Genomic DNA, 25,885 nt, shown 5'->3' with positions numbered 1-25,885 from the left:
GCTTGAACCCACAAACCACGAGATCATGACCTGAGCTGAAGTCAGATGCTTAACCAACTATGCCACCCTATGTTACTTTACAATCACACATTACGTAGTCATAAATTTTGGCCCTGGAAGAAATCTTCCGTATCATATAATCCAAACTGTTTATGTTTACATATGAAAAAACTTCAGTCCAGAGGTTACGTAATTTGTCCCTGGTCACACACCTGGTCAGCAACAGTCAGGACTAGCAACCCAGTCACTCTGACTTCTAGCATAATCCACAAACATATCCTAATCCATATTCCTCCCATTTCCGTGTTCCTCACTGCTGTCTTTCAAAGGGAAAGGAAATAACTTGAGACACTAAAGCACACCAGAATGGTTCTGAAACTCAGTAGCTGAGAAAGATCAGCTTAACACCAGTTATCTCTCTATAATCGCCCCTACAGGTATAAGTCATTGTTTAGTATGTAGTTCACAAGAGTTCTGGATAAAGGGAAACCTATGATCACTTCCCCCCCAAAGCAAGAATATATGTTTATTAAACCTCTCTCCCTGGGTGGCTCAGTAGGTTGAGCATCCGACTTTAGCTCAGGTCATGATCTCAAGGTTAGTGAGTCTGAGCCCCACATCGGGCTCCCTGGTGTCAGCCTGTCAGTGCAGAGCCCGCTTCAGATCCTCCATTCCCCTCTTTGCCCCTCCTCCACTTGCGCTCTCCCCAAAATACTTAAACAAACAAACAAAAAACTCTCTTCCTACCTCCTGCAGTAACCCATGTGCTTCAAGTAATTGAAAGGTCACTATGAAGAACATGAATCAGAGAAAAAGAAAATAATAAAGCTTCTGTTCAGGAAAAGGCTGATCTACGAAAAAGCAGAGAAAGGACAGAAACCATCTTGAACTTACCTCCTGGTGGACAGCTTCCCCAGGCCTGGACAAGATCCCTGGCAGACTGGCTTAGAATTAGCCTCTACCCAGGGAAGGGGCAAAGGGGCAGGAATGCTTGTTCATTCTCCCATCCCACCCACTGTTGGTCAGCTCAGCTTCATATCATCTTGGGCAGCCCCAACATTCTGTAGATCAGACAGCAAACGGAAGGGAAGCCACGCAGCCTAGGTCAATGGGGTGAGTCAGTGGCAGAGCAGGAAGAGTCACTGGGGCAGAAATTCTGGCCTCCTGTGGCAAGATTGCCAAACCACACCACACCCCTACCCCCACCCCCACGCCTTGGTCAGCACTGGGAAGGCCCTATTAGGATTCTGGTCTCCAAACCAAGAGAAGTCCTTCCTCAGGAGGCTCCATATCACTAATTTCCAAGTGTGTTTCTCCTCAAAAACCTTCCATGGCTTTCTTCTGTCTAAAGCATTATATCTAAATTATTTGGCTTCATTTTCAAAGCCCTCCATTATATGGCCTCAAGTCATTTATTCAACCTTACTTCCCACTATTCCACAGCATACACTCTGAACTAATCAAGCCAGTCTTCCCACTTCTCTCTGCATAAGACTCTATTTCTCATTCCCATGCCTTGAGTTATCCAGCAGTGGTAAATTCAAATACCTGAGTCAGGCAGGTAAAAGAAATGGATTCTCCAGTGGAGCATATGGCAGAACTATGGAGTGTTGTCCCCACCTAAAGGCATTCAAATATTTTATTATTTTTTTAATTATTTTATTTTTTTAATGTTTATTTATTTTTGAGAGAGACTGAGAAAGAGAGGGAGGGACAGAGAAAGAGGAAGACAGAAGATGTGTGGGCTCTGTGCGGACAGTAGAGAGCCCAATGAGGGGCTCGAACTCACGAACTGGGAGATCATGACCTCAGCCAAAGCTGGATGCTTAACCTACCGAGCCACCCAGGCGCCCCAAGGCATTCAAATATTTTGATTCAAGTATTTATGCAGTTCTTCACTTTGAGCATCACAATAACTTATTAAATAGTTATTAATAGTCTTTCTAACTTGCAAGTGAACTTTTCCAAGGTTAGGCAGCTGGCAAAATCCTGGGCATCACCTCTGAAGCCAAAGCAAGAGCTCTAAACGCTTCCCAGTAGTACAAACACCATAGAAGATACAGCACTCTAAATCTGAAGAGGAAATTCATTTTTCATGATATACATGCAACTTTATTAGTAGGATGGAGGGGCGCCTGGGTGGCTCAGTCAGTTGGGCGTCCAACTTTGGCTCAGGTCATGATCTCACGGTTTGTGAGTTCAAGCCCCACATCGGGCTCTGTGCTGACAGCTCAGAGCCTGGAGCCTGCTTCGGATTCTGTGTCTCCTTCTCTCTCTGCCCCTCCCAACTTGTGCTCTGTGTCTCTGTCTCTCAAAAAATAGATAAATGTAAAAAACAATTTTTTTTTTAAATAGTGGGATGTAAAACCCAAAGAGCAGCTTATCTAACCATATACTCCAACTATCTCAAATTCTATTCATGTTCCTGCCAAAGTCTCTCCTAGTTATTCCAGGCCCTACTGAGTTCCCTCTTCTCTCAATTCCTATAGAGCTTACAGACTAGACAACACAGTCGAGTGCTAAATTATATACAGTCATGCAAAGCTGAATAGTGAGTCCATGTGTTTTCTAGCTTCACTAATCAAACTACTGTATTAACCTATCTAGTTCCACTAAAAATGTTTAACCTGAATCTAATGAAGAGGAGATAATCATACAAATCCAAATTAAGAAATATTCTAGGGGTGCCCAGGTGGCTCAGTTGGTTGAGCATCCAAATCTTGGTTTTGACTCAGGTCACAATCTCACAATTCGTGAGATAGAGCCCCATGTCGGGGTCCACACTGACAGCATGGAGCCTGCTTGGGATTCTCTCTCTCCCTCTCACTCTCTGTCCCTCCCCCCAATCACACTCTCTCTCAAAATAAATAAATACACTTAAAAAAATTCTGCAAAAATCTACCTAACCTCTCAAAGAATGTCAATGTTGCGACAGATAAAAAAGCATTCAAGATTGAGAGATTAGGGAATTGCTCAAGGGGCGTGACAAAATTATCACAACTAAATGCATGAATGACCCTTCACTGAAGGCTGATTTGAAAAAAAAATCTATAAAAGACATTACTGGGAAAATGTGAGATGTCTGAACAAGTATTATACACTGGATGTACTGAATCAATCCTAAATTTCCTGAGACCTAGCTGTATTGTTATTATATAGGCAGATACTCTTGTTTTTAGAAAACACTGCTGAATTATATTTAGGATGAAGTAACATGATGTTTGCATCTAATAGTCCAAAGGTTCAGAATATGAAGAACGGAGAGCAAATGCAGCAAAATGTTAACAACTGGCAAATGTAGGCAAAGAGTTTGTTATATTTTTCTTATAAAGTATCGATAGATTTGAACACACACAAGAGTATATAAATATTTATGATTCCTATAAAGAATCTACAGGTTTGAACAGTTGGTGAGGAGGGAAATCCTGTATTGTACATTTCTTTATATACTCAGCTCTCTGAGAGATAAAACAGGCACTCATTGTTTATTTGCTCACTGCCTAAGGAAACTGGGCTTTGGAGGTCAGCAACCAGACAGAGTCCACTTTGCAGCAATTCATGAGGGGTACAGTTGCTTAGGAGTTTGCTACTCCTAAGGAACAAGAGGTTTCCCTCAAACTCACACCATCACACCACATGGAAGATAGAAAAGTAGGTAATCGGGGCACCTGGGTGGCTCAGTCGGTTAAGTGGCCGACTTCAGCTCAGGTCATGATCTCGCGGTCTGTGAGTTTGAGCCCCGCGTCAGGCTCTGTGCTGACAGTTCAGAGCCTGGAGCCTGTTTCGGATTCTGTGTCTCCCTCTCTCTCTGACCCTCCCCTGCTCATGCTCTGTCTCTCTCTGTCTCAAAAATAAATAAATGTTTAAAAAAAAAAAAAAAGAAAAGTAGGTAATCAAAGCTATTGTTATCTCGCCCCTCACTGAAGCCATCCAGAAGTGAGACACTTGACAAATGCCCACTTACAGGGCAAAACAGTTGCTACCCACACGAAGGACCAAGATCCAGGGTCACATTGCATCCACCTTGTCATCGGGTACCAAAAACTTGATAGCCTGCAAAAGAAGTATGTTTGACCAGTCACAGGAAGGCACTCAAGTGGTCAAATAAATAAGCCTGAAATATACAGTCTTTACTCCTCACCATATAAAACCTGTCCTCAATTGCAATAAGGCAGAAGAAATCTGCCAGGCTCAATCACTGGCATTTCCTGCACTGGCGTCAAAGAAATCAGCCCTTAAATAGGACAGAAAAGGGCAGCTGACACAGCTGTCTACTGAGGCCTCAACCCAGGAGCATGCTGTGCAATATGCCCTCTTCCCCTTCTACAGCCACCAGATCATTTTACTTCTGCCAAGTGGTCCCTTATTAGGATGACTGATTGCCCAATGGCCAACCCTTAACCTTGATTCTCTCCTCCCCTCACTGACAGCCAAGATATCATTCCAGATAGCTCCTCCTCCAATTTAGCAGAAAGAACAGCCAAAACTATTCCCCCTCAAACCTCCGTCAACTGAAGTAAGACCTATAGTAGTATTACACACAGCTTATTTCTCAAACCTACCATTTTTAGCGTTTTTACCAAAGACAGAATGAAAACATATAAAGCCCGCTTGTCAAGCTTTGGCATTATAAACTATGAAGGAGAGAAAATACAATGCTTTTAGATGTGATCTGGCAAAAAAGCTCTCAACAGTTCTTATGCTACCAAAAGTAACAAGATACAATTTAACATGATTAAATATGAAGGTTTGCATTCACTAAACTAATACAAGATGGCAGAGACTTGGTACAGCAGTTTATATTAAAAAGGCTGCCTTTGGGCCCTTGGGGTAGGGGAGGGAGCAGGCTGCATATGGTGGGAAGCAGAAGAGAGGATGTCACACTCTCAGTGAACCATGAATGTAACACAGCTGCCCAAAACACCAGCGCAGGCTTGGGTTGTGTTAGAAGACAACTCTGTGCCCCACTTTTAAAAAGCAAAGTCAGAGTCCACGCAGCTAAAGAATGAAACAACTGTGGTGAAAAGTCTAAAAGTTATGTATCGTAGCAAATGTGAGGGAAGAACTACAGATGTTTAGTGAGGGAGAACACGAAAATGTGTTCAAATATATGCACACTTGTCATGCAGGTGAAGAGAAAAATGTATGTGTTCTGCAGGAAGACAAAACCAGAACTAGTGAGTAGAAATTACAGAAAGATAGAGTTCGGTTTGACATAGGGAAAAACTTTCAGCATAGTAAGAAAGTTAAGAATGTGGGTTATGGAACCCAGAATGCTTGGATTAGAACACCAACTCCACTTACACTGTATGGCTTTGAATAGACTACTTAATTTATTTGTGTCTCAGTTTCCTTGCCTGTTAAAGGGAATAGTAATAATGACAGCATTTACCTCATAGAACTTTGGGAAGCAGTTCACGTAAAGCACTTAGAACAGAGCCTGCTCACAGTATATCCTGAAGAAAAAAACAATGTTAACTATTGCTATGACTGTTGATATAATAAATGAGATAACCTGAGAATCTTCCCACTAAATACACCTGGAAATGCTTAGAAAAATATAATAAACATCCTTTTAGAGTATGCCAATTAAGTTACTATCTCTCAGCTCCACGCCTACCCTGTTACACTCTGCTCTGTGACACTGGGGCTTGGACTCTGCCAACCCTATCACACCTTTGCCAGCTGGCTCCCTGTTACGCTCTGTAGGAGGTGCTAAAGGGAAAATGGAAGGCAAGAACTTCCTCCTTCGTATGGCCTGCTGTTTCTTGACAACGGCAGTTGGTTCCTTCCCACTTCTTACTAAACTCCCAGAACCAGCCTCAATGCGCCCCCCTCAGAGGCACCAGCACCAGCTGGGCAGAACTCAACCAAACCTGGCTCCTCCAGGCCCTTCCTGCAAACACCTGAGAAACCAGCAGCACCAGGAGACGCCCTCTCCTCAGAGAATCAGGGCGTAGTTCCTCCAGATCCCTTCAGATTTACAGGATCTGAGAACTCCAGCCTTTCTTCCCTTTGTTTTTCGGCCCTAGATGAAGTAGCTGCTTAATGCAGTTATTACATCAAAGATACCCTTTTTGCTTGTCCAGCCCTCCAGCAAGGCTTTAAACTAATTCCCTTTACTGAGTTCACTTTTAAAATAGCTATGTGTGGTTTCTATTTTCCTGACTGGATCCTGATACATAGATAAACTGAGCTCACAAGAAAGTAAGGAAGTCCCAGGAAAAGCGACCTGACAGCATAGCTATCCTAGCAGTGTAAAGAATTTATAACCACCTCTTTGTCCAGGAGACAGATTCTGAGCCTACAAAGAGCAGCTGAGATCCCTATACAAAGGCTAAGACATTCAATAAAGACAGACCAGGGGAAAAAAATCTGTCCACAGGGAAATAAGGAAGATTGTCTTGCTCACCTAGTGAAGTGGGAGGAAAAAACCCTCCTAGGAATTCAAAACCATAGTCGTTTTGCGGCCTAAGCTCATGGCCTGAAAATCTACAAGTAGAGAAAAATTACATACATTTTGGTCCCAGATTGGGACTAGCCATGAGTGCCCAACAGAAGCAACCACAAAGTTGCTCCAGAAGATATATGAATGGCCAATAAATATGTGAAAAGATGTTCAACATCATCAGTCATTAGGAAAACGCAAATTAAAACCACAGTGAGATACTACTACACCTCCATCAGAATGGCTAAAATTAAAAAGGCCGACCATACCAGGGTGCCTGAATGGCTCAGTCAGTTAAGCATCCAATTCTTGACTCCCCCTCAGGTCATGATCTCACGGCAGGTGGAACTGGGCCCCATGTCAGGTTCCAGGCTAACGGCATAGAGCCTGCTTGGGATCCTCTCTCTCTCCACCCCTCCCCTACTTGCACTGTCTCAAATAAAATAAACTTAAAAAAAAAAAAAGCCAACAATACCAAGTATTCGTAAGAATATGAAGCAAACAGAGCTCTCACATACTGCTTAAATGGTGTCACCACTTCAGAAAACTGGTAATTTCTTTTTTTTTTTTTAATTTTTTTTTTTAACGTTTATTTTATTTTTGAGACAGGGAGAGACAGAGCATGAACGGGGGAGGGTCACAGAGAGAGGGAGACACAGAATCTGAAACAGGCTCCAGGCTCCGAGCTGGCAGCACAGAGCCCGACGCGGGGCTTGAACTCACGGACCGTGAGATCATGACCTGAGCCGAAGTCGGACGCTTAACCGACTGAGCCACCCAGGCGCCCCACAGAAAGCTGGTAATTTCTTAAAAAACTAAACATATACCGCCATACAACCCAGCCATTCCACTCTGAAAAGGAAAGTATACAAACACTCAAAGATTTATACATGAATGCGCATAGCAATTTCATTTATAACATCCAAAACCTGGAAACAACTCAAATGTCCATGCACAGTGAATAAGCAAAATTACCTGATACAACCATATAACAGAATACTACTAACAAATTACTGGTATATGCAACTAAATGGATAAATCTCACATGCATTATGTTATGTGGAAGGAACTAAGCCCAAAAATACAACTGTATGATTTAACTTAAATTTTTTTTTCAATGTTTATTTATTTTGGGACAGAGAGAGACAGAGCATGAACGGGGGAGGGGCAGAGAGAGAGGGAGACACAGAATCGGAAGCAGGCTCCAGGCTCCGAGCCATCAGCCCAGAGCCTGACGCGGGGCTCGAACTCCCGGACCGCGAGATCGTGACCTGGCTGAAGTCGGATGCTTAACCGACTGCGCCACCCAGGCGCCCCTGTATGATTTAACTTATATAAAATTCTAGGAAACACAAATTAATCTACAATAGTTCCTGAGCCAAGGTGAAGGGAAACATGGACTGTAAAGAAGCACACAGAAATTTTGGGGAGTGATGGTACTGCTCTATAATTTGATTGTGGCAGCTTTTGATTAAGTGTATATACATCTTTCAAAACTTTTCACTACAAATAAAGTTTACTGTACATAAATTATCCATAAGCAAAGTTGACTTAGACTGAGGGACAGAGCACAGTGGGGGAGGGGCAGAGCGGAAATCTGAAGCTGGCTCCAGGCTCTGAGCTGTCAGCAGAGCCCGACACTGGATCGAACTCACCATGAGATCGTGACACTCAACCAACTGAGCCACCCAGCTGTCCCATGACCGCAAATTTTTTTATAAAACTTATGCAAGATATGAAATCCCAGACTGAGGAATCACTATAAACCCCCAGTAGGATAAAACTAAATCCACACCATGTAATGAAACTGTAGAACACAAACAACATGGGAAGATCTTTAAAACAGAGAAAAATGCAGGTTACCTAAAAAAAATGATAGTTAAATTGTGAACACATTCTCAAAAGTAACAAAAAAAGCCAGAATTTCAGTAAAATAACATTTTCAACATGCTGAGAGAAAATATTTGGAAGCCTAGTACCCAGCTAAACTATCAAGACTAAAGAGTAAATAGGGGCGCCTGGGTGGCTCGGTCGGTTAAGCGTCCGACTTTGGCTCAGGTCATGATCTCACGGTCCGTGGGTTCAAGCTCCGTGTTGGGCTCTGTGCTGATGGCTCGGAGCCTGGAGCCTGTTTCAGATTCTCTGTCTCCCTCTCTCTGTGACCCTCCCCCATTCATGCTCTGTCTCTCTGTCTCAAAAATAAATAAGCGTTTAAAAAAAAAAAAAAGTAAATAAAGATGTTTCCCAGAATAATGTTTACCACTAACTGACCCTCACTGAAGAAAACATCTGAAAGATACATTCATCTCTTTAACAAAAATGGAACAAAGTGCAAGAAAGAATTGTGACAAAACAAATAGTAAACATATAAGGGTAAAATGAAAAACTCACTGCAGCACAAAACATAATACTGTTGGGGCACCTAGGTGGCTGAACTGGTTAAGCACTACTTCGGCTCAGGTCATGATCTCATGGTTCATGAGTTCAAGCCCCACATCTGGCTCTGTGCTAACAGGTCAGAGCCTGAAGCCTGCTTTGGATACTGTGTCTTCTCTCTCTGCACCTCCCCCGCCCCTCTTTCTCTCTCTCTCAAAAATAAAATAAACATTAAAAAAAATTTAACATAATGCTATTACAATACAGTAACAATTATTATCACTTAGAATTGTTCAATATTGAAATAGACTGCCTTTGGGAGTTGTCTCATTCTTGGAAGTGATCATTTTTGGGTTCAGACAACACCTTTTGAGAAGTTTGGTATACACTGGAGAAGAGGCTTAAATAAATGACCCCCAATATAGCTACTGACCACAGGGTGTTATCAATTAGACACAGCTGTCAAAACATTCCCTGATCAGTTCTGCGTAGCCACCTGTGGCAGGGCTTGCCCCTATCCTAACAGTTCTAGAATTCAAGTATTAGTTCAAAGCATTCTTCTCGCTCCCATATTCCATAAGTAAAGAAGAACACTCTAGGTAGAAATGTTTCTTATATGAGCTTTCAAGTAATATCTTCTAGCTTTGGGGAAGTACAGCTTTGGCTTTTGATTAAGATTAAGGAATTACAATTAGTCATCATTTGCTTAAACTTGGGCCAAGAAAAGAGTACTTTAGGGGCTTTTACAGACAAGTACGTGCTTCTTCCTCTAACGAGGAAATACCATACAGGAACAGAGAGGGAAGGAGTACATACACTAATCCCTGCTGACTGAAAGCTACCTTGCTTGATCTGAATGTTCCCTCCAGGTTCCCGTATATTCACAGCAGTAAAGATCTCCACAAGGTAGCCCCAATTCCCTTCCCCACAAGGTTTCTGCCCACCACAAAGTAACACACATGATGGTCCAGAACTTTGGAAAGACAGGACCAGGCAACAGACACCAGACAGAGGAAAACACGGATCAAAGCAAGTATCACATTTTTAGAAGGCAGCCCCATTCCCCACAAAAAGAATACAGCAGTTCAAAAGCCACTAAATGAAGATGGGAAAGCCAGGCTCCTATTTCCTTTCAGTCCATGAAAGCTCATTCATTTCAAAGCATACATTAATGGCCATGACATGTCTCACTCATAGCTGTCTAGGCATCAGGATAAAGGGACAAAAGACACTGTCTCCACCCAGAAGGATAAACGTGCAGACACTCTTCCAATGCAAGATGAGAAGTAGTCTTCCAGAGGTAATGAAGACGGCGCACCCAGAGGAGGGTGCATCAAGCCAGTTAGGTTCTTTCCCACCCACAACCTTCACACATTTAGTCATAAACTTGTACTTTCTAAGATGTTTCCATGAAACAACCTACCTGATTTGACCCTAAGAACAACTCACACACAGCCCCCACACGGCCCCTCCCCCTCCCCCCCTCAAGCCAACCCTCAAACACCCCAGTACAGCCAACCACGCACTAGCTATGTAATCCTGGCCAAGAAAACGTTATAAAATACCGCCGGTTCCCTATCTCTAATAAAGTATAACAGGAAAACTAGGAATATTAAAAAGATGATCCATATAAAGGGTGTGGCACAGTGTCTGAAACGTAGTTGGTGCTCTGAAAACGTTTACTACCAATATTACTACTGCTATTGTTAACAATAATAGGCGGAGACTTTCCTGGGACCTCTCGCTCACAAGCCTTTCAGGAACAGGGACTACCCCGCACCCCGGTCGTCCTCAGACAAAATTCCACGGACACACCCCCAAACAGACCCTCCCACTATGCACGCCGGCACCTCCCCTCGGAACAGGCGCCCCTCCTCACACACCTCACCCCCGATAAATCTCCCCAGAGTAGGTTACGAAGGAGGCTCTCGGCTCGCACCCGCCTCTCCAGCACCCCCTCCAGCACCGCATCCCTGCGGGCGCCCAGACCGAACAGCAGCCGCGGGCCCGCGCCGGTTACCTGGCCGCGCGCTCCCGCAGCGCCTCACGCTCCCCCGGGATCGTCTTCGTTGCGGACTCGCGCCAGCGCTCCGAGCGCACAATTAGTTTAAACTATGGCCCCGCCCCCTCGCACCACCCTCTGATTGGCCCCTGTCGGCTGGAGTTTCACGCAAGGGCACGCTTCAGGACCCGGGAAAAGGAAGTGTGAAGACCACTGGGAAGAGAGAAGCGGTGTCACTACTTCCGGAAGCCGGCCTCGACTTGAAAGCAAAGAAAACCACAAATCCCAGCACCTCCCGCGGCCTCGGAGGCCCGCCCCCCGGCGAACTACAACTCCCGGTAGGCATCAGGCAGCACTTTCGGCGCTTAGCCGAGTCGCGGTGGCGAAGGTGGTTACTATGGAGTTGGGCTGAGGAAGCAAGGGGTAGTGGGACGCCGAGCTGGAGGGAAAGCAACGGCGGGTGAGTCGGGCGGGAAAACAGGAAATTCACTCGAACAATTCGCTCTCTATAGAGAGGAGAGGAACACACAGAAAGATTAAGGAATTTCCTTTCTCGGGGACCTGAGATACCCCCGCACACACCCTTTACCCCTTTAACAACAAACAAGACACAGCGTCCATATGGAATAGACCGGAGCGGGGAGGGGAGGAAAGGGCGCCGAGATACATACCCATACAGATTTACAGATTTGGGGGCGCTTAAGAACATCCCCCATCACAAACCTAGGTCCCCGCTCCCCAATACGAATGCTTCAAATCCCTGACACTGGGAGATCTGAAACGCCCTCAGAAAATGGGTTGATTTTTCCTTTGATGAACTGAGACCTCTTCAGGACATGAGTAAACTACAGGCCCTAATACTGGAGTTGTATGAGGCTTGAAGTGTCTCTTTCCTTACAAGCAGGAAAATCCTAGAATACAGCCTCCTCAGCCTCCTTCTGAGTCAGCAGCATCTTCCCACACAGAGTCATTGGGGGGGCGGGGGGGGGCCCTGTCCCTAAATTATCTCTTCTCTCTTTACCTCCACTATGGTCTGTTTCTCGGAGCTCTACTGTTAGAGTTTCATTCCTTTTACAGTCTTCATGATGGATTACCTTTGGCAACTTACCAGCACTTTCACATCCAGTCTCTTGAATTTTGTGAGTCAAGGATATTTATTCCCATTTTACAGATTGGAAAACTGAAACCCAAAGAGGAGCAGTAACTTGCCTGAGGCCACACAAGTCAGTGACAGCTAAGACTAGATAGATCCCCAGTTCTCCAACTTCCAGCTGGAGTAGATTGAACTGCCTCAGAGAAAAGAAGCCTTTATGGCCTACATTGGGGTATTTACACTTCAGGCAGAATGAGTCCAAATCTTCCTTGAGAGCTTAAATGGGGAAAAGGAACTAGAAAGACTGAAGACAATGGGAATCAAACAGATTTAACAAAACTAAACAGGAAATTATCTGGCTAATGCAACATCCACATCTGATGCTGCCATGAATAGCTGGCTTCTGGCTGGCTTCTAGGTGGCTGGTCCACTTACTATCTTACAGTCCCTCCAGGCTTGGTTCTAGGCCCACTTCACACCTCCGTATTCTCTTTGGTATTCTAATCCACCTCATTCACCACCTGTACACAGATGTACACAAGTATGTGTCCCCAGCCCAGCACTCATCTCTAAGCTCCAGGTCTATCTAGCCAATTGCTTCTTCCAACATCTTCGTGTATCTCACAGACAATCCAAACTCAACACATCTGCAACGGATCATCTCTATGTACTCCAAGCCTGGATTTCTTACCATGTTCTCACCTCTGTCCAACATTATGGAAGCCAAAAACCCAAGAGCTATCCTTAATACAACTTCTATTTCACATCCATCTCAAAGTTCTGTCAGCTTTACTTCTTAAATAGGACTTCTCTCTGGTCCTAGCTACCATCACATCCTTCCTGCCTTCCTTCCCAGCCATTTTGCATGCTGCAGCCAGAGTAATCCTTCAAACCACAAATGTGATTTTGTTCACTACCCCCAGCCCCATTTAAAAATATACCTGTGCCTTCCTATTGGTCTTAGCATCAAGCAACATCTCAGCCAGGCTCCTGTCTACCTCTCCAGCCCCCAGTCTAATATATATCCTTCCCTTTCTCCTCTCTAGTTATATAGCCTTCTTTGAGGTCTTCAACGTTGATTTCCAGGTAATCTTTCACCATAGAGCTTTTGCACATGCTGTTTTTTCTGCCTGGAATGTTCATCTTTTCTCCCTGCTATAATTTATACTTATCCTTCAGTTTTCTCAATCACTTCTTTGGGAGGTCTTCTCTGACTGCTCAGACCAGGGTCAAATCCTTCAATTATACAAGCTCATGTCCCTCTCCGTTATAGTATTATTACTGTTGCATTTTTTAAAATTTTTTAAATGCTTGTTTTTGAGAGGAGAGAGAATGAGTGAAGGAGGGGCAGAGAAGGGAAGAAACAGAGGATCTGAAATGGGCTCTGTGCTGACAGCAGAGAGCCCGATGTGAAGCTCAAACTAACAGACCATGAGATCATGACCTGAGATGAAGTCAGATGCTTAACCAACTGAGCCACCCAGGTGCCCTGCAATTTTTTTAAGTGTTTATTATTTAGAGAGAGCGCACATCCGTGCACAGGGGAGGGACAGAGAGAGAGAGAGAGGGAGAGAAAGAATTCCAAGCAGGCTTCATGCTATCAGTGCAGAGCCCTATGAGGGGTGCAAACCCATGAACTGTGAGATCATGTCCTGAGCCAAAATCAAGAGCCAGATGCTTAAACGACTAAGCCACCCAGGCGACCCATCGTTGTTATGATTTTTACGTACTGATTAAGCACCTACTACTTGCCACCACTTTGGCATATGAGAAAAACATGGTTCCTGCCCTGGTGGAGTTTATGGACATACAGATGGTAAACAGATAATCTTAGGAGTGCTACCATGGCAGTAAGTATACGAGTCCAGAAGAGAAGTTCCACATCCAGATTGGGGCGTATATATAGGCTCAAAAGGTGATACCTGAACTGAGCCATAAAAGAAGTAGCAAGGCAAAAGGAGAGAGAAACTGTATTCCAAGCAGAGGAAGGTAGATGTGTGGCAACCCAGTGGCAGGTGCAAGGAACTTAATTCAAGTAGGTGTATTAGCTGGGCTGCAGAATTAGAGATGAGGAGAAGCGATGGCAGTAGAGAGGTAGGCAGGAGCTAGGTTGAATCTTGGACTTCCCTATGGCACCTGGAAGTATAACCTCCCACTAGAGTATGTGGTAGACTTTTCATGCCATTCTTTGACTTTTCTTCCACCTGTAGTCCCTGACCAGAAACCCTCTCTAGGCCAGGCCATTTAGTCTCTTATCAGATCTCATCTGATTATTCCCAAAGCTTCTTATGCCATTGTGTTGCTACTTACCTGAGAGGGAAGGAATAGGCTATCAACAAATCAAACTCCAATTGTTGTAATTTCCAGAAAATGAAAACAAATTTCCATCAACCTAGGATTGGTTAAAGTTAAATTAAGTAAATAAAGTAGGATACACACAAATTCTGTGAAATACTCTATAGTTATTAAAAGGGTGAGAGTCTACAACATTTTTTTAAGTTTATTTATTTTGAAAGAGAGAGAGTGGGGGAGAGACAGAGAGAGAGAGAGAGAGAGAGAGAGAATATCCCAAGTAGGCTCCACGCTGTCAGTGCAGAGCCCAATGCAGGACTCGATTTCATGAACCATGAGATCATGACTTGAGCTGCAACCAAGAGTCAGATGCTTAACAGACTGAGCCACCCAGGCACCCATAGAGTCTACAATAATTTAAAGAGAAAAAAATACATTGTTAGCTAACATTACAAGGACAACCATATTTCAGTATCAAATCAGTATGCATCAAATCAGTATGCATCAAATCACAGACTTTTAGTTTCTACTTGATGTACTTCTCTATGTTGTTTGACTTTATTCAGCTATCATGTTAACTTTTAAAATTAAAGATAAAGTAAAAGATATTTCTAGTTTGGAAGAGAAAAATTCCAAAACAAGACAAGTATTCCTCTAAAACTGTCATTTGTCAAGTTAACCTGGATAAATTAGGAAGGCACTGTGATCTGACTGGTTATGAGGCAGAATAGCAGCTGGGAAAGACAGACTCCAAAAACGCAGCCACTGAAGTGAGCAAGGCAGCCTCAGGTTTTTGTCAGTTTGGGTATACCTACCCAGCAGCCAGATTTACCATGTGACACCTGAAGACGCAATTCATTTCTTCCTTCATTTTTCCATTATCCATTTGTTCATCAAGCCTTTAGTGAATACCCATTCTTTGCTAGGCTCAGTGCAGAGTAATGGTGGGAAGAGAGAAAGAAGTCTGATTTCTGTCCCTGCCCTTGAGCTTACAAGGAAGGAATAGGAAGTAGTTTATAAAGAAATGTACAGAGAATACAACTGCTTCAATGTATTAAGCACCTGTTGCAGGACATAGAACAGCACTCAAAATAGGTTTGTCTCCATTTTACAGATGAGGAAACAGGCTGCGATAAAATTTTGTTCAAAGTATAATACAGGTATGTATCAGTTAGCTATTGCTGTATAGCAAACTATCCAAAACCATACTTTAAAACATATAGCTTAAAACAATACACATTTATTATTGCTTCCAAGTCTTTCAGTCAGCTATGTTTCTTCTGGTCTTGGTTCAGCTCATTAATGTGTCTGCAGGCACCTGTGGGTTGTGTGACTATCCTGAACTTGACTTGGTATAAGCTGGCTATTGGCTAGTCTAGGATGGCCTCAGGTGGGAACACTAGCTCTCTGCATGTATCTCACCTGCACGTTTCTCACATCCCACCAGTAGGCTAGCCATTTTCTCTTGGCACAGGTAAAGAGCAAGAGGGCATGCCCTCTCTTTAAGCTTCTGTTAGTTTCATATTTACCAACATCCCATTGGTCAAGGCAAGTCATATGGCTGAGCCCAGCATGAAAGTGGATAGAACTACAGAGTTATAGGGCAAAAAGGACAGATACAAGGAAGACCATGAATAGGAACAATCAAGGGAATCAATCTATAGGACACATTGATCAATTTTTTTCTGGAAAGACAGGCTTCATCACAGGGTACACTAGGCTTGGGAACTGAAACATGATTAACATTCACTAAATAGGCAGCTATTTCTTAGAACTTGATGTGGGCTGGTTTGCCACAATCAATGGAATCCTAGCAGGCTTTTCTGTGCCCATGACAGACAGGGTTCTGTTATTTACTATCTTGGCTTCATTCCTTCTGGTCAGGTACAGGGCAGCAGCCACTCCACAAATGTTTGCAGAATTGAATCGAGTTTCTTACTGTGAACGAGGTGTGGACTGAAATAGCTGAACCTGGGAGCCAATTGTTAGAAAGAACAGCTTAGCATCAACACTCCCAAAACAGAAATCCTTGTATTTGGCAGTTTCTCATTCATTCCTCCCACGAATATTTCTCGAGCGCCTGTTGTAAGCCAGGTTCTGTGTCAGATGATGAACAATATTTAGTGCCAGCTCACAGCCTGGGCTACTATTTAAATGGAGAAGAGTAATAACCCTCTCCACCTGGCAATTTACGTAACTACCTGGGGCCCCACGTTTAATACTAACGCATCCAGAAAAATGCATCAGGAGCTGGTGCAACACAAAATTCTGAGTGAGGTTCTCGATGGTCAAGGAAACTAATGACAAAATTCTGCCCTTAAATATTCTAAGCTAAAATCCACGTCCAGTAGTGCAGAACTCTGGGGTCCCAACCCAGGACTTTGAGAAAATTATCCAATCTCTCAAAGGCATCGAACCTGTTGTAGGTGCTCAAGTGGAATGGGCTTCTCTGTCTCAGTGAGAACACAAGCCAGGTTCCTGTGTCTGGAAAAACACGTGTTCTTTGTTGTCTGTCTGTTGATTTGATACCTAAAAGATTCTGGTCTCCCTAATCAACCCACCAGTTCCAATTTAACAAGAGAATTCAGCTGTGAAGTGACTCAAGGTGGCACTTCCACGAAGCTCAGTTGAGACTGCTGCTTTTTGAGAGGAAGACATCATTCAGTCTCCATTCTTCTACACATGTGAAATCACCAAAAAAAGGAATTTACTTGAACTGTATTAAGTTGAATTATAAGCTATCAAGTCCATGGTTTTTAAGGGAAATTTCATTTTTTTTAAATTATTTTTTCAACGTTTATTTATTTAATTTTGGGACAGAAAGAGACAGAGCACGAACGGGGGAGGGGCAGAGAGAGAGGGAGACACAGAATCAGAAACAGGCTCCAGGCTCCAAGCCATCAGCCCAGAGCCTGACGCGGGGCTCGAACTCACGGACCGCGAGATCGTGACCTGGCTGAAGTCGGACGCTTAACCGACTGCGCCACCCAGGCGCCCCAAGGGAAATTTCATTTTAAGAGAATGCACGGATTTCATTTTCTGCGTACAACCTGTTTGCTTCTTTGAATCAAATGATGAGAACTCCATATCCTAAGGTTTCCCTTTTTACTTTGGCTGCCAGGAATTTCAGAGATAACATAGGCTGTTTCCTAATTGTTAGATACATCTCTCTCCTTTCTTCTTTAATTTGCCTTCTAACCTTTCTCTTCCATGTTTCCATTTGCCAATAGTCATCCGTGGCTGTTGAGCACTTGACAGGTAGCATGTCCACACCAGGACGTGCTATGTTAAGTGTAAAATGTCTCAATTATTAATATCAATTATATGTTGAATATTTTGAATATATTGGGTTAAATAGATTAAGCTTCATCTGTTTCTCTTGACTTTTCATGGCTACTAGAAAATTTTAAACTATATACTTGAAAAAAATTATGTGGCCTGCATTTGCAGTGTTCGTTATATTTCAGTTGAACAGCTCTGTTCCGTAAAGCATCCCGTTTTATGCATGTATTGTTGTTGTAAACTACCTCAAATCCTTCTGGAAAGCAGATGAAGTATAGTAACTGCAAAGGTGATGATGGCAGTGGAAGCAATGAGGAAGGGGAGGCTGACTGGGATGTGCACTTGTTGGTCTATTTGTCTTTTGTTTGTATGTGTCACATTCAAAACCCCTTGGTGTAAAGTGTGTTCAGCTCTCTTCTTCCCAGGTGAGTAGTATTCTCATGGCTCTCTCCAGTCTCTTGAAAATTTCTCTGTTTGAGTTCATTGGAATTGGAAAGGATCTAATAAAACAATTCACACCACATTGTAAATGACTGGTAACACTGTGTTCACCCCTCTCAAGGGGTATTTCCATTTTAACAGGGAACAATCCCTGAACCCAAAGGAATGAATCCCTAATGGTGGAGTTTCAGGCATCAGTGACAGGTGAGTGACTGAAGTAGACTCTGGTTTTATGTGTATGTGTTTATATACATATTACTGTATTCGGGATGTGGCTGAAAATAGAGTCTATTGAAAGGAAATGGGGCTGACAGACATAGGGTCTATGGAAAGGAAATGGGGCTGACAGACAAGCTGAGCAGAGGTAACAAGTCCCCAGCTGGTCAGATTGCAAAGGGCTGTCAGACACCTGATCCAATGCAGGTGCTCAGGAGTTTGTTAAGCAATAGCATAGCCCACTTGATGTCACCAGAGTGTAGGTACCAAGACAGCCTCCATGGTAACTACTATGGAGTAGCACAAAGCGGGGCTCAGAGTAGGATGCAGGAGGCTATGATTGCAGTCCACACTGACTCATTGGCTTAACTTTCGGCAAGTGCTTTCATCCTGGGGTCTCAGTTTCTTTGTGTAGAAAGAGAAATGGGTGTTACAATTATCAATGAGCTCTAAGGGATGTAAAAGTTCTCTGAGAAGTAGGAAGGTGCCCTACAAATGCAAGGAACCATGCTTAATATCTTAAAATAGAAATGCAGCCAGGCAAGCCTTGAGTGGTAGAGGATAGAAAGGAAGGGTGGAAGGCTATGGGGATACCAGAAGGCCTATGCCCCTTGTACCTGCGACACCAGTCCTTCTCTGTCCTCCCAGGCTGAACCCGGACTCCCAGGGCCAGTGCTTACACCTGACAAACGATGGCCTGAGCTATGAGCAAAGAGGACTATATGAACACTTCAGTGCAAGAGCCCCCTCTTGACTACTCCTTCCGAAGCATCCATGTGATCCAAGGTCAGCCCACAGAGTACGGCACTCCACTCACCATAGCAACAGGCTGGGTATGGTCCCCAGGGAGAAACCAGTCTTCTACTTAAAAGCCTAAATTCCTGTATGCTTGCAATTTTGTTGTTTTGGGGAGGAGTAGGGGTAGGGAGGTGGTAGGAAGAGGTGGTAGGAGTGGGAGGGATAATTGATCCTCTTTGAAAGAAGCCAGCCTACAACAGTAAAGTCAGGTGGAAGAAAATTGGGAAACCAGTCTATCAGCCAATGGTTTTATTCTCCTGTTTTTACCTGAAGAGACGAAAAAACTAATGAAAACACAAGCAGAACCCTCTCTCCTCTAAGGACACAAGCCTATTCTGATCACTGGTAAAACATGCAAGGTCTCGTTATTAACAATGGGCATGTTTCCAGTTTAAATATTTATTGACAAATATCTTATATTCATTCCAGTCATATCCAAGTTTATTCCATCATCACCCACACTTATTTCAGGTTTCAGCACTGCCCATGCTCATTCCCATTTTGTTATTCAATGTCCTTGTAAATAGGTGGCTCATACTCTTCAGGAAGGGACAGAAAGAGAGAGAGAGAGAGAGAGAGAGAGAGAGAATCATATTCTCAGGAGAATATGCTTCTTCCCAAGGGAATTCTGCTGTCCCTAGACTTTGCCATCTGCCCTCACAGAATACATGCTGGCACCCACATATCCTAGCCCCAGTATCTGGCTTTGGTTTTCTCACATAGGCAATTGGTGACTAATTTTAAGCTCAGAAAAAAGGCAAATAGTTATCCAGGAGGTACTACCCTTGGCTTGTGTTTAGGGCACTACTGGGCTCCCACCAGCCACAGTGGTAACTCATGTTCTGTCATGGACATACACTCACCTACCATGATCTTTATTGGGCACTGCATCACTCTTAATTGATATACTCTGTGTTTCACAAGGGTTTGAGCTGTAATGATCATGTACAAGATAGCTGAGGTGACAAATAAGGGAATAGCTGAGTGGGGAATAGCTTTGTCCTCTATGGAACCCTCAGAATAAGGGGACAATCTACTACAACCAAGAATAACCACACAGCACAAACCATGATCTGTACAGATGCCCTTTCATTGAATCACTAATATTTACTGAGCACCTATTTAGTAAGCACATGGGTATACACAGATGCCAGGCATTGTGCTCCTTGCTGTGTGTTGTAAGGAGGAGAAAAAGACAGGTGCATCCAAGCCCCAAAGGCCCTCTGGTTCCACAGAACTTGTGGAAAGAGTTCAGGAGTACTTGATAAACTATTTGCTTGAAGTAATCGATAGATGGATTATAGACTCTGAAATGGCAGGGACTTTAGACCACATCCAAACCAAAGTCCTCTAACTTCTGTTCGCTCGTGAACCTACAGGGGTAAGGGAGTCCCCTATGACACCCACTTACCAACCCCTCCCATTATGAGGTGAGGAATGATGCAAAGAAGTTATCATCAAACTAGCTCCCACCCTCTAGAGACACGTGGAAAAGTTGTACAGCAATCTTTCAGAGATATGAAGACAGGATCACATTTTTCCCAGTCTTCCTGGGGCTGAACACTCCACAGTTCTTTGAGCACTGATATTTGTGGTCTGTTTTCCAGACCTGCCTTGGCCTACTCTGCACAAGGCAGCTTCAACAGATCCTCAAGCAGTGCACTACCCTGGTGGAGTCTAAGGGAACAGAAGTATGTAGCAGCGGGATACCCCATTCCACCCTTGATACCAGCAGTCCCAATAGGAGCCTCAAGTTTTAGGCAGCACAGTCCTGCTAGTGGCTAATTCTGAGCTAGAGATCAGCCCATGCTTGGTGGCATTCCTCAAGCTGCTGCCTCATCAGACTGGATGCTAATCCATATGGGTTTATTTTAACCCTTTTATTCAGCTGTGTCATTTCATTGGGGGTTCTTGGGATATGGTGGTGGGGAGGGGACAGGATAAGGAGTTTATTCATGAGCTGGAGCACTCAGCTCCAGTGCCCTTCTGCCACCTCCCCCCAACTTCCTGCTCACTCCAGCATTAAGGCAGAGAGCCATCTGGTGGATGCTGCTGGATGTGCAGCAGAGGAGGAGAGGAAGTTAACACTGGGAGGAGGGGATGGGAAGGGAGGAAGCATGTCCAGTGAGAGTTGAGGGAGTGACAACACCTGGCCAGGCTCAGCAAACCCTAAATACTTACTTCCCCTGAGGCAAGTTTTGACAAGTAATGAAGGGCTTAGGGAGAACAGGAAAAATGTAGTCACCTCAGCCATAGCTGGTATCTGGTTCTGGCTCTGCCACCATGAATTTGGGCAGGGCCTGTCCTTTCTTTGACCTCCTTTGTCAAAACGTGAGTGGGGGCCTATACAGATGGATTGTAAAATTACTGTGTTCCCTATTCTCTCTCCTCCTTAACCAAACTTTCTGAGGGTGTTGTTTACACTACCTGCTTAGATTTCCTGAACCGTCCCTTCACCCTTGAACTCAGTCCAATCTAGCTTCTGTCCCCAGGCCCTCGTCATTTCATTGAAATAGTCCTCACCAAGGTCACAAGGAGCTTCTGAGTCGCCGAAATTAGTTTTCAGACCTTATCTCCTGAAACTCCCGCTTATAAACTATGGATTCCCCAAGCATCTGTAAAATTATCTTCTCGAGGTTCTCCCTCCGATTATTCATTACTATTTAATAGACTCCCCTTCCTCCTTGTCCCTTCTCTCTACCCTCATTCGTGTGGAATCTCATCTATTTCTCTAACTTGTACACCTTCTATGCTAATGATTCTCATCTCTTTCCTGAGCATCAGACTTTTATATTTAGCTGCTTACTTGGCTTCTCCACCTTTTTGTGCTACAGGAACCTCAGACACACACCAAGGCCAAGCCTTCCAACCCCAGTTTCTATCTTTCTAATTCCTTATCATTCACACAAACAAGAAACTGGGCACTACCCTTGATTATTCTTCTTCTCTTAACATCCAATCAATCATCAAGTCATGCTGATTTTCTGTTCCACTTCATCTCTTGTCTGGATGACTGAAAGAGCCACATCGGTCCTCAGTCCCATCCTCTCCCTTTAATCCATACTCCACACTAAAGCTTCAGAATGATCTTTCTGTAGGGCACCTGGGTGGCTCAGTTAAGCGTCCGACTCTTGACTTCGGCTCAGTAAAATCATAGCTCTTATTATCAGGCACCAACTGTGCCTTGTACTGAGTTCTTTTGTGGAAGAGGTACGTAAACTACAGCACTGATTTTTCATGAACTCAGGCTCAAATTTTAAGAAATAAAATTTCTTATCTAGGATCCCTATCTCACAGTTCATGAGTTCAAGCCCCACATCCGACTGTGCACTGACAATGCAGAGTCTGCTTGGGATTCTCACTCTCCCCCTCCCTCTCTTTAGTAGTATCTCACGTAGTATCTCTCTCTCAAAATAAATTAAAAAAAAAAAAAAAAGAATGAGGGGCTCCTGGGTGGCTCAGTTGGTAAAGCATCCAACTTTGGCTCAGGTCATTGTCTATGGTTCCTGGGTTCAAGCCCTGCATTGGGCTTCCCACTGACAGTGTGGAGCCTCCTTGGGATTCTCTCTCCCTCTCTCTCTCTCTCTCTCTCTCTCTCTCTGCCCCTCCCCATTTGCATGTGTTCACTCTCTCTCAAAAATAAATAAACTTAAAAAAAAAAGATCTTCTACATTGAAAGATTTGAATCACCTCATTTGCTTAAACCCTCCACTGGCTTCCCATTGCCCACAGGATAAAGTCCAAAACACTCAGCCTGGCATTCAAAGCTCCTTGTCTTTTTCCTCCTTGCCCACCTTGTGCAGCACATGCCCATATATACACACTGTTCCACACCTCATGCCTCTTCTCCTGTCATGCTGTTCTCACCCTTTCCACCCTTTACTTGGTTAATGTCTCCTGATCCACTGAGTTCCATTGCAGGTTTCAACTTCCCTAAGTTCCCAGACTATGTTAGGAGCCCCACTTCATAGTTCTGTTGCTGTTACATTGCCAGTCTGTTTTCATCTTGCTGGTATGAGCTCCTCCAAGGCACAAACAACTGCTTCATCCCTGCCCTGTTACTCATACAGAGTTTGGCATAGACCATCTCTCATTTTGTTTACTGCTATATATCCAGTATCTGGCACATACACAGTTGCTCAATATTAACGCGAGAGAGAGGACATCAGAATGTGTTGTACTTTAGTGAATGCTATGGGCTCCACCAGCGGATAAGTCTAGATTTTGTGCTATCATCTCGGTTCAAGCCTGACAACTCTGGGTTCTTAACTTCCATAAAATTAAGAGTGATTTTGCCTCCCTCAACCCCTCAAACAGGTACACAAAGGACCCAATGATATGATAGAGATGAGGGGACCATGTGACCCAAACCAAGAGTTTGGGATGGGAAGTCTTTGACCCTCAATCCAAGCTTATTTGGATTCCTGGGGCCTATGGGACAGGGTCCTGGACTGACCATTGGTAGAGTCATACTAGACTCAAGCATGGAGCTATGGTCCTGCCAGCCCCTCCAGCTATAGCTTAGGCTATAAATCCACCCAGCTCTGTCCCTTCCCAATGCTAAGACAGAAAAGCAAAAATGATAACCCAAGTCTTACTTTGTCCCCACAGATCTGACAAGCGAGGAGCCAAGAACAGGGCTACGACCACTAAGGCACTCAAAGTCAGGGAAGTCACTGACCCAGTCCCTGTGGCTGAACAACAATGTCCTCAATGACCTGAAAGATTTCAGCCATGTGGTTTCACTGCTTCTGGAGCATCCAGAGAACTTGGCCTGGATCGACCTATCCTTCAACGACCTGTCTTCAATTGACCCTGTGAGTACCCAGCCCTGAGAGTCCAGTCAGGATGGGCCTGATCCCACCTTTTCTAGCTCCCAGACTCTCTACTTCCCGCATATTATCAAAGAAGTAATGAGGCAGTGTGGTACGGTACAAAGTACATGGCTGTGGGCTCAGAGAGATGTAGGTTCAAATCCTAGATCTTACCGTGTGACTTTGAGCAAGACACCCAACCTTTCAAAATGTCAGCATCCCTGTCTGAAAAAATGGAGAGCATATGCCAGCATCATAAAGGTTTTGTAAGGATTAAATGAGAATTATGAAAAACAACTGGAACATAGCAGGCTGCACTAAAACCACAGCTCTTGTTATCTGGCACCCCCTGTGCCTTGTGCTGAGTTCTTTTGTGGAAGAGATAGCTAGACTGCAGCACTGATCTTCCATGAACTCACACTCAAATTTTAAGAAATAAACAGAACTGGCCCTTTCTTGTCCAGGATCCCTATCAGAGGGAAAGCAGCTAGAGAATGACTTGGTAACTATTCCGCAGGTGTAGAGATCCCAATTTAACTACTATTTGAAAGCTTCTCTTTTGTACCTAGCATGATGTTCTGTACCCCGTCCCCTGTTGTGAAAGAATCTTAAATCACTAAAGATGAAAAGGCCTTCAGTGTAGGGCCAGCTAAGGCTCAAGGAGAGGCAGGAGAGCCCAGGCACCTGGCAAGTCAGTGGCTATGCTAGGAACCAGGATCATATCTCCTGCACCTTAGATCATAGCTCTGTGTCAATGTGTGTTAGCCCTTCAAAGCTAAATGAAAAGTAGGTTGGAGTCATCTGCAGTGGCTGCAGCGGAATGGCATAGACTGGAAATCAAGTTGTTTCTCAAACTCTTCCTTCTTTGCCCACAAGCCAGTCCTGAGCACAGATCCAGAACCCTGTCCATTCTGGCTTTCGGTTTCCTTCCCTCAACAGGTCCTGACAACTTTCTTCAACCTCAGTGTCCTCTATCTCCATGGCAACAGCATCCAGCGCCTGGGAGAAGTGAACAAGCTGGCTGTCCTCCCTCGACTCCGGAGCCTGACACTCCATGGGAACCCCATAGAGGAAGAGAAGGGGTATAGGTGAGCGCCCTGCCCCTGGGCTGGGCTCCCCTGAGGGGGAAAGGAGGTGGGAAGATAAGAAGTCCAACACCATTATTCTGCCATGCTGGGACAGGGAAGGGAGTAGAGACCTTTAGGCATTTCTTGCCAATCAGGAGAAACTCTGTCATCCCCCAAATTATACTTAAGTTCCTCCATTCCTTGCAATTAGGGGAGATAGTGGCAACTGGTGGAGGGGGAAGGAGGTTCTGGTGCAGGGTTGGCCCCCAGCCTGAGTCTTCCCCACAGGCAATATGTGCTGTGCACCCTGCCCCGTATCACCACATTCGACTTCAGCGGGGTCACCAAGGCAGACCGCACCACAGCTGAAGTGTGGAAGCGCATGAACATCAAGCCCAAGAAGTTCCGGATCAAGAAGAATGCACTCTGAGGTTCTCAGGCCCCAGCAGTCCTGAGAGGATGGTCAGTTTGGTTTAACAATAAACGATTTGAGCAGTTGAGCAGGTGCGAAGTCACCTGTGTCATGTAAAAACGTCCTCCAACTCAGGCACTTGTCAGTAGCTCCAGTGTTATTTGGCTGAAAGAGGGAGGCAGTGAAGGAAAAGGCCTGTTGCAACACCTGGGACACGGGGGACCTGGGTTTACTGGTATGTCCTTGGGAGACTTACCTCTCTGAGCCCTTTCTTTACTCTTCAATTCAGACATGCTGGGGTTAGAGCTGTTTCACAGAGTGCCAAGTTTCTGTGGAGATCCCTCAGAGAAGACGACAGGCTGTGATCTTTGAACCCCCCATTTCGATCAGATCAGGGTATTTCTGCTCTGTCTTACATGTTGGGATTCTGCTTGAGATTTCATTTGATAAAGGGAATCTTCTGCTTGAAAACATTGGCTTGCTGGTTCCATATCAAGTATTCTTGGTCTGCCTTTATCCCCCAACCCTGGGCTTGTTGGTAATTCCACTGAATTTGAGGCAGGGCCCCAACAGCAAGAGCTGCCTCAGATTCAAGTCTGTTCAGTTTTGACAGTGTTCCCATCACCAAGAAAGGACAAGCATGG

At 44.4% G+C, this 25,885-nt stretch overlaps 2 protein-coding genes across 9 annotated transcripts in view; one reads left to right on the top strand and one right to left on the bottom strand.

Annotated features, from left to right (window-relative positions):
* NUMA1 (nuclear mitotic apparatus protein 1) overlaps positions 1-10,946 on the bottom strand; it is an 83,638-nt gene extending 72,692 nt beyond the window's left edge. Inside the window, exon 1 of one of the 2 annotated variants that reach the window (XM_047879111.1) lies at positions 10,845-10,946. The gene's annotated coding sequence lies outside the window, so the exon portion shown is untranslated. Of the gene's footprint in view, positions 1-894; positions 1,127-10,844 lie in introns of those variants that run through there. The other variant, XM_047879109.1, reaches the window with a different exon arrangement.
* Positions 10,947-11,074: 128 nt separating this feature from the next.
* Positions 11,075-25,712, top strand: LRRC51 (leucine rich repeat containing 51). 7 transcript variants are annotated; one of them, XM_047879145.1, is made up of 7 exons: positions 11,172-11,286; positions 15,326-15,371; positions 18,056-18,138; positions 18,799-18,936; positions 23,560-23,765; positions 24,702-24,850; positions 25,118-25,329. In XM_047879145.1, exons 4-7 carry the CDS (start codon positions 18,855-18,857, stop codon positions 25,257-25,259), a joined length of 579 nt encoding a protein of 192 aa, XP_047735101.1. In that variant the 5' UTR covers positions 11,172-11,286; positions 15,326-15,371; positions 18,056-18,138; positions 18,799-18,854; the 3' UTR covers positions 25,260-25,329. The 7 variants fall into 7 exon arrangements, with proteins under 7 accessions (XP_047735103.1, XP_047735101.1, XP_047735104.1 ...); XM_047879148.1 differs by lacking the exon at positions 15,326-15,371 and adding an exon at positions 25,531-25,712 and having other exon boundaries at positions 11,178-11,286; positions 25,118-25,291; XM_047879150.1 differs by having other exon boundaries at positions 11,186-11,286; positions 18,076-18,138.
* Positions 25,713-25,885: the final 173 nt, after the last annotated feature.

This window comes from Prionailurus viverrinus, chromosome D1 (assembly GCF_022837055.1).
Source record: "Prionailurus viverrinus isolate Anna chromosome D1, UM_Priviv_1.0, whole genome shotgun sequence".
Taxonomy (NCBI): domain Eukaryota; kingdom Metazoa; phylum Chordata; class Mammalia; order Carnivora; family Felidae; genus Prionailurus; species Prionailurus viverrinus.
Note: the sequence above shows the minus strand (reverse complement) of the source record. Positions and strands in the feature narration are given on the sequence as shown.

What these genes read in the sequence shown, in the direction of transcription:
- LRRC51 (XM_047879148.1), top strand. Translation starts at nt 18,855, where the DNA reads ATGAGCAAAGAGGACTATATGAACACTTCAGTGCAAGAGCCCCCTCTT. An exon ending in AAGCATCCATGTGATCCAAG is followed by an intron (nt 18,937 to 23,559) that starts GTCAGCCCACAG and finishes TTGTCCCCACAG; the next exon opens with ATCTGACAAGCGAGGAGCCA. An exon ending in GAGGAAGAGAAGGGGTATAG is followed by an intron (nt 24,851 to 25,117) that starts GTGAGCGCCCTG and finishes TCTTCCCCACAG; the next exon opens with GCAATATGTGCTGTGCACCC.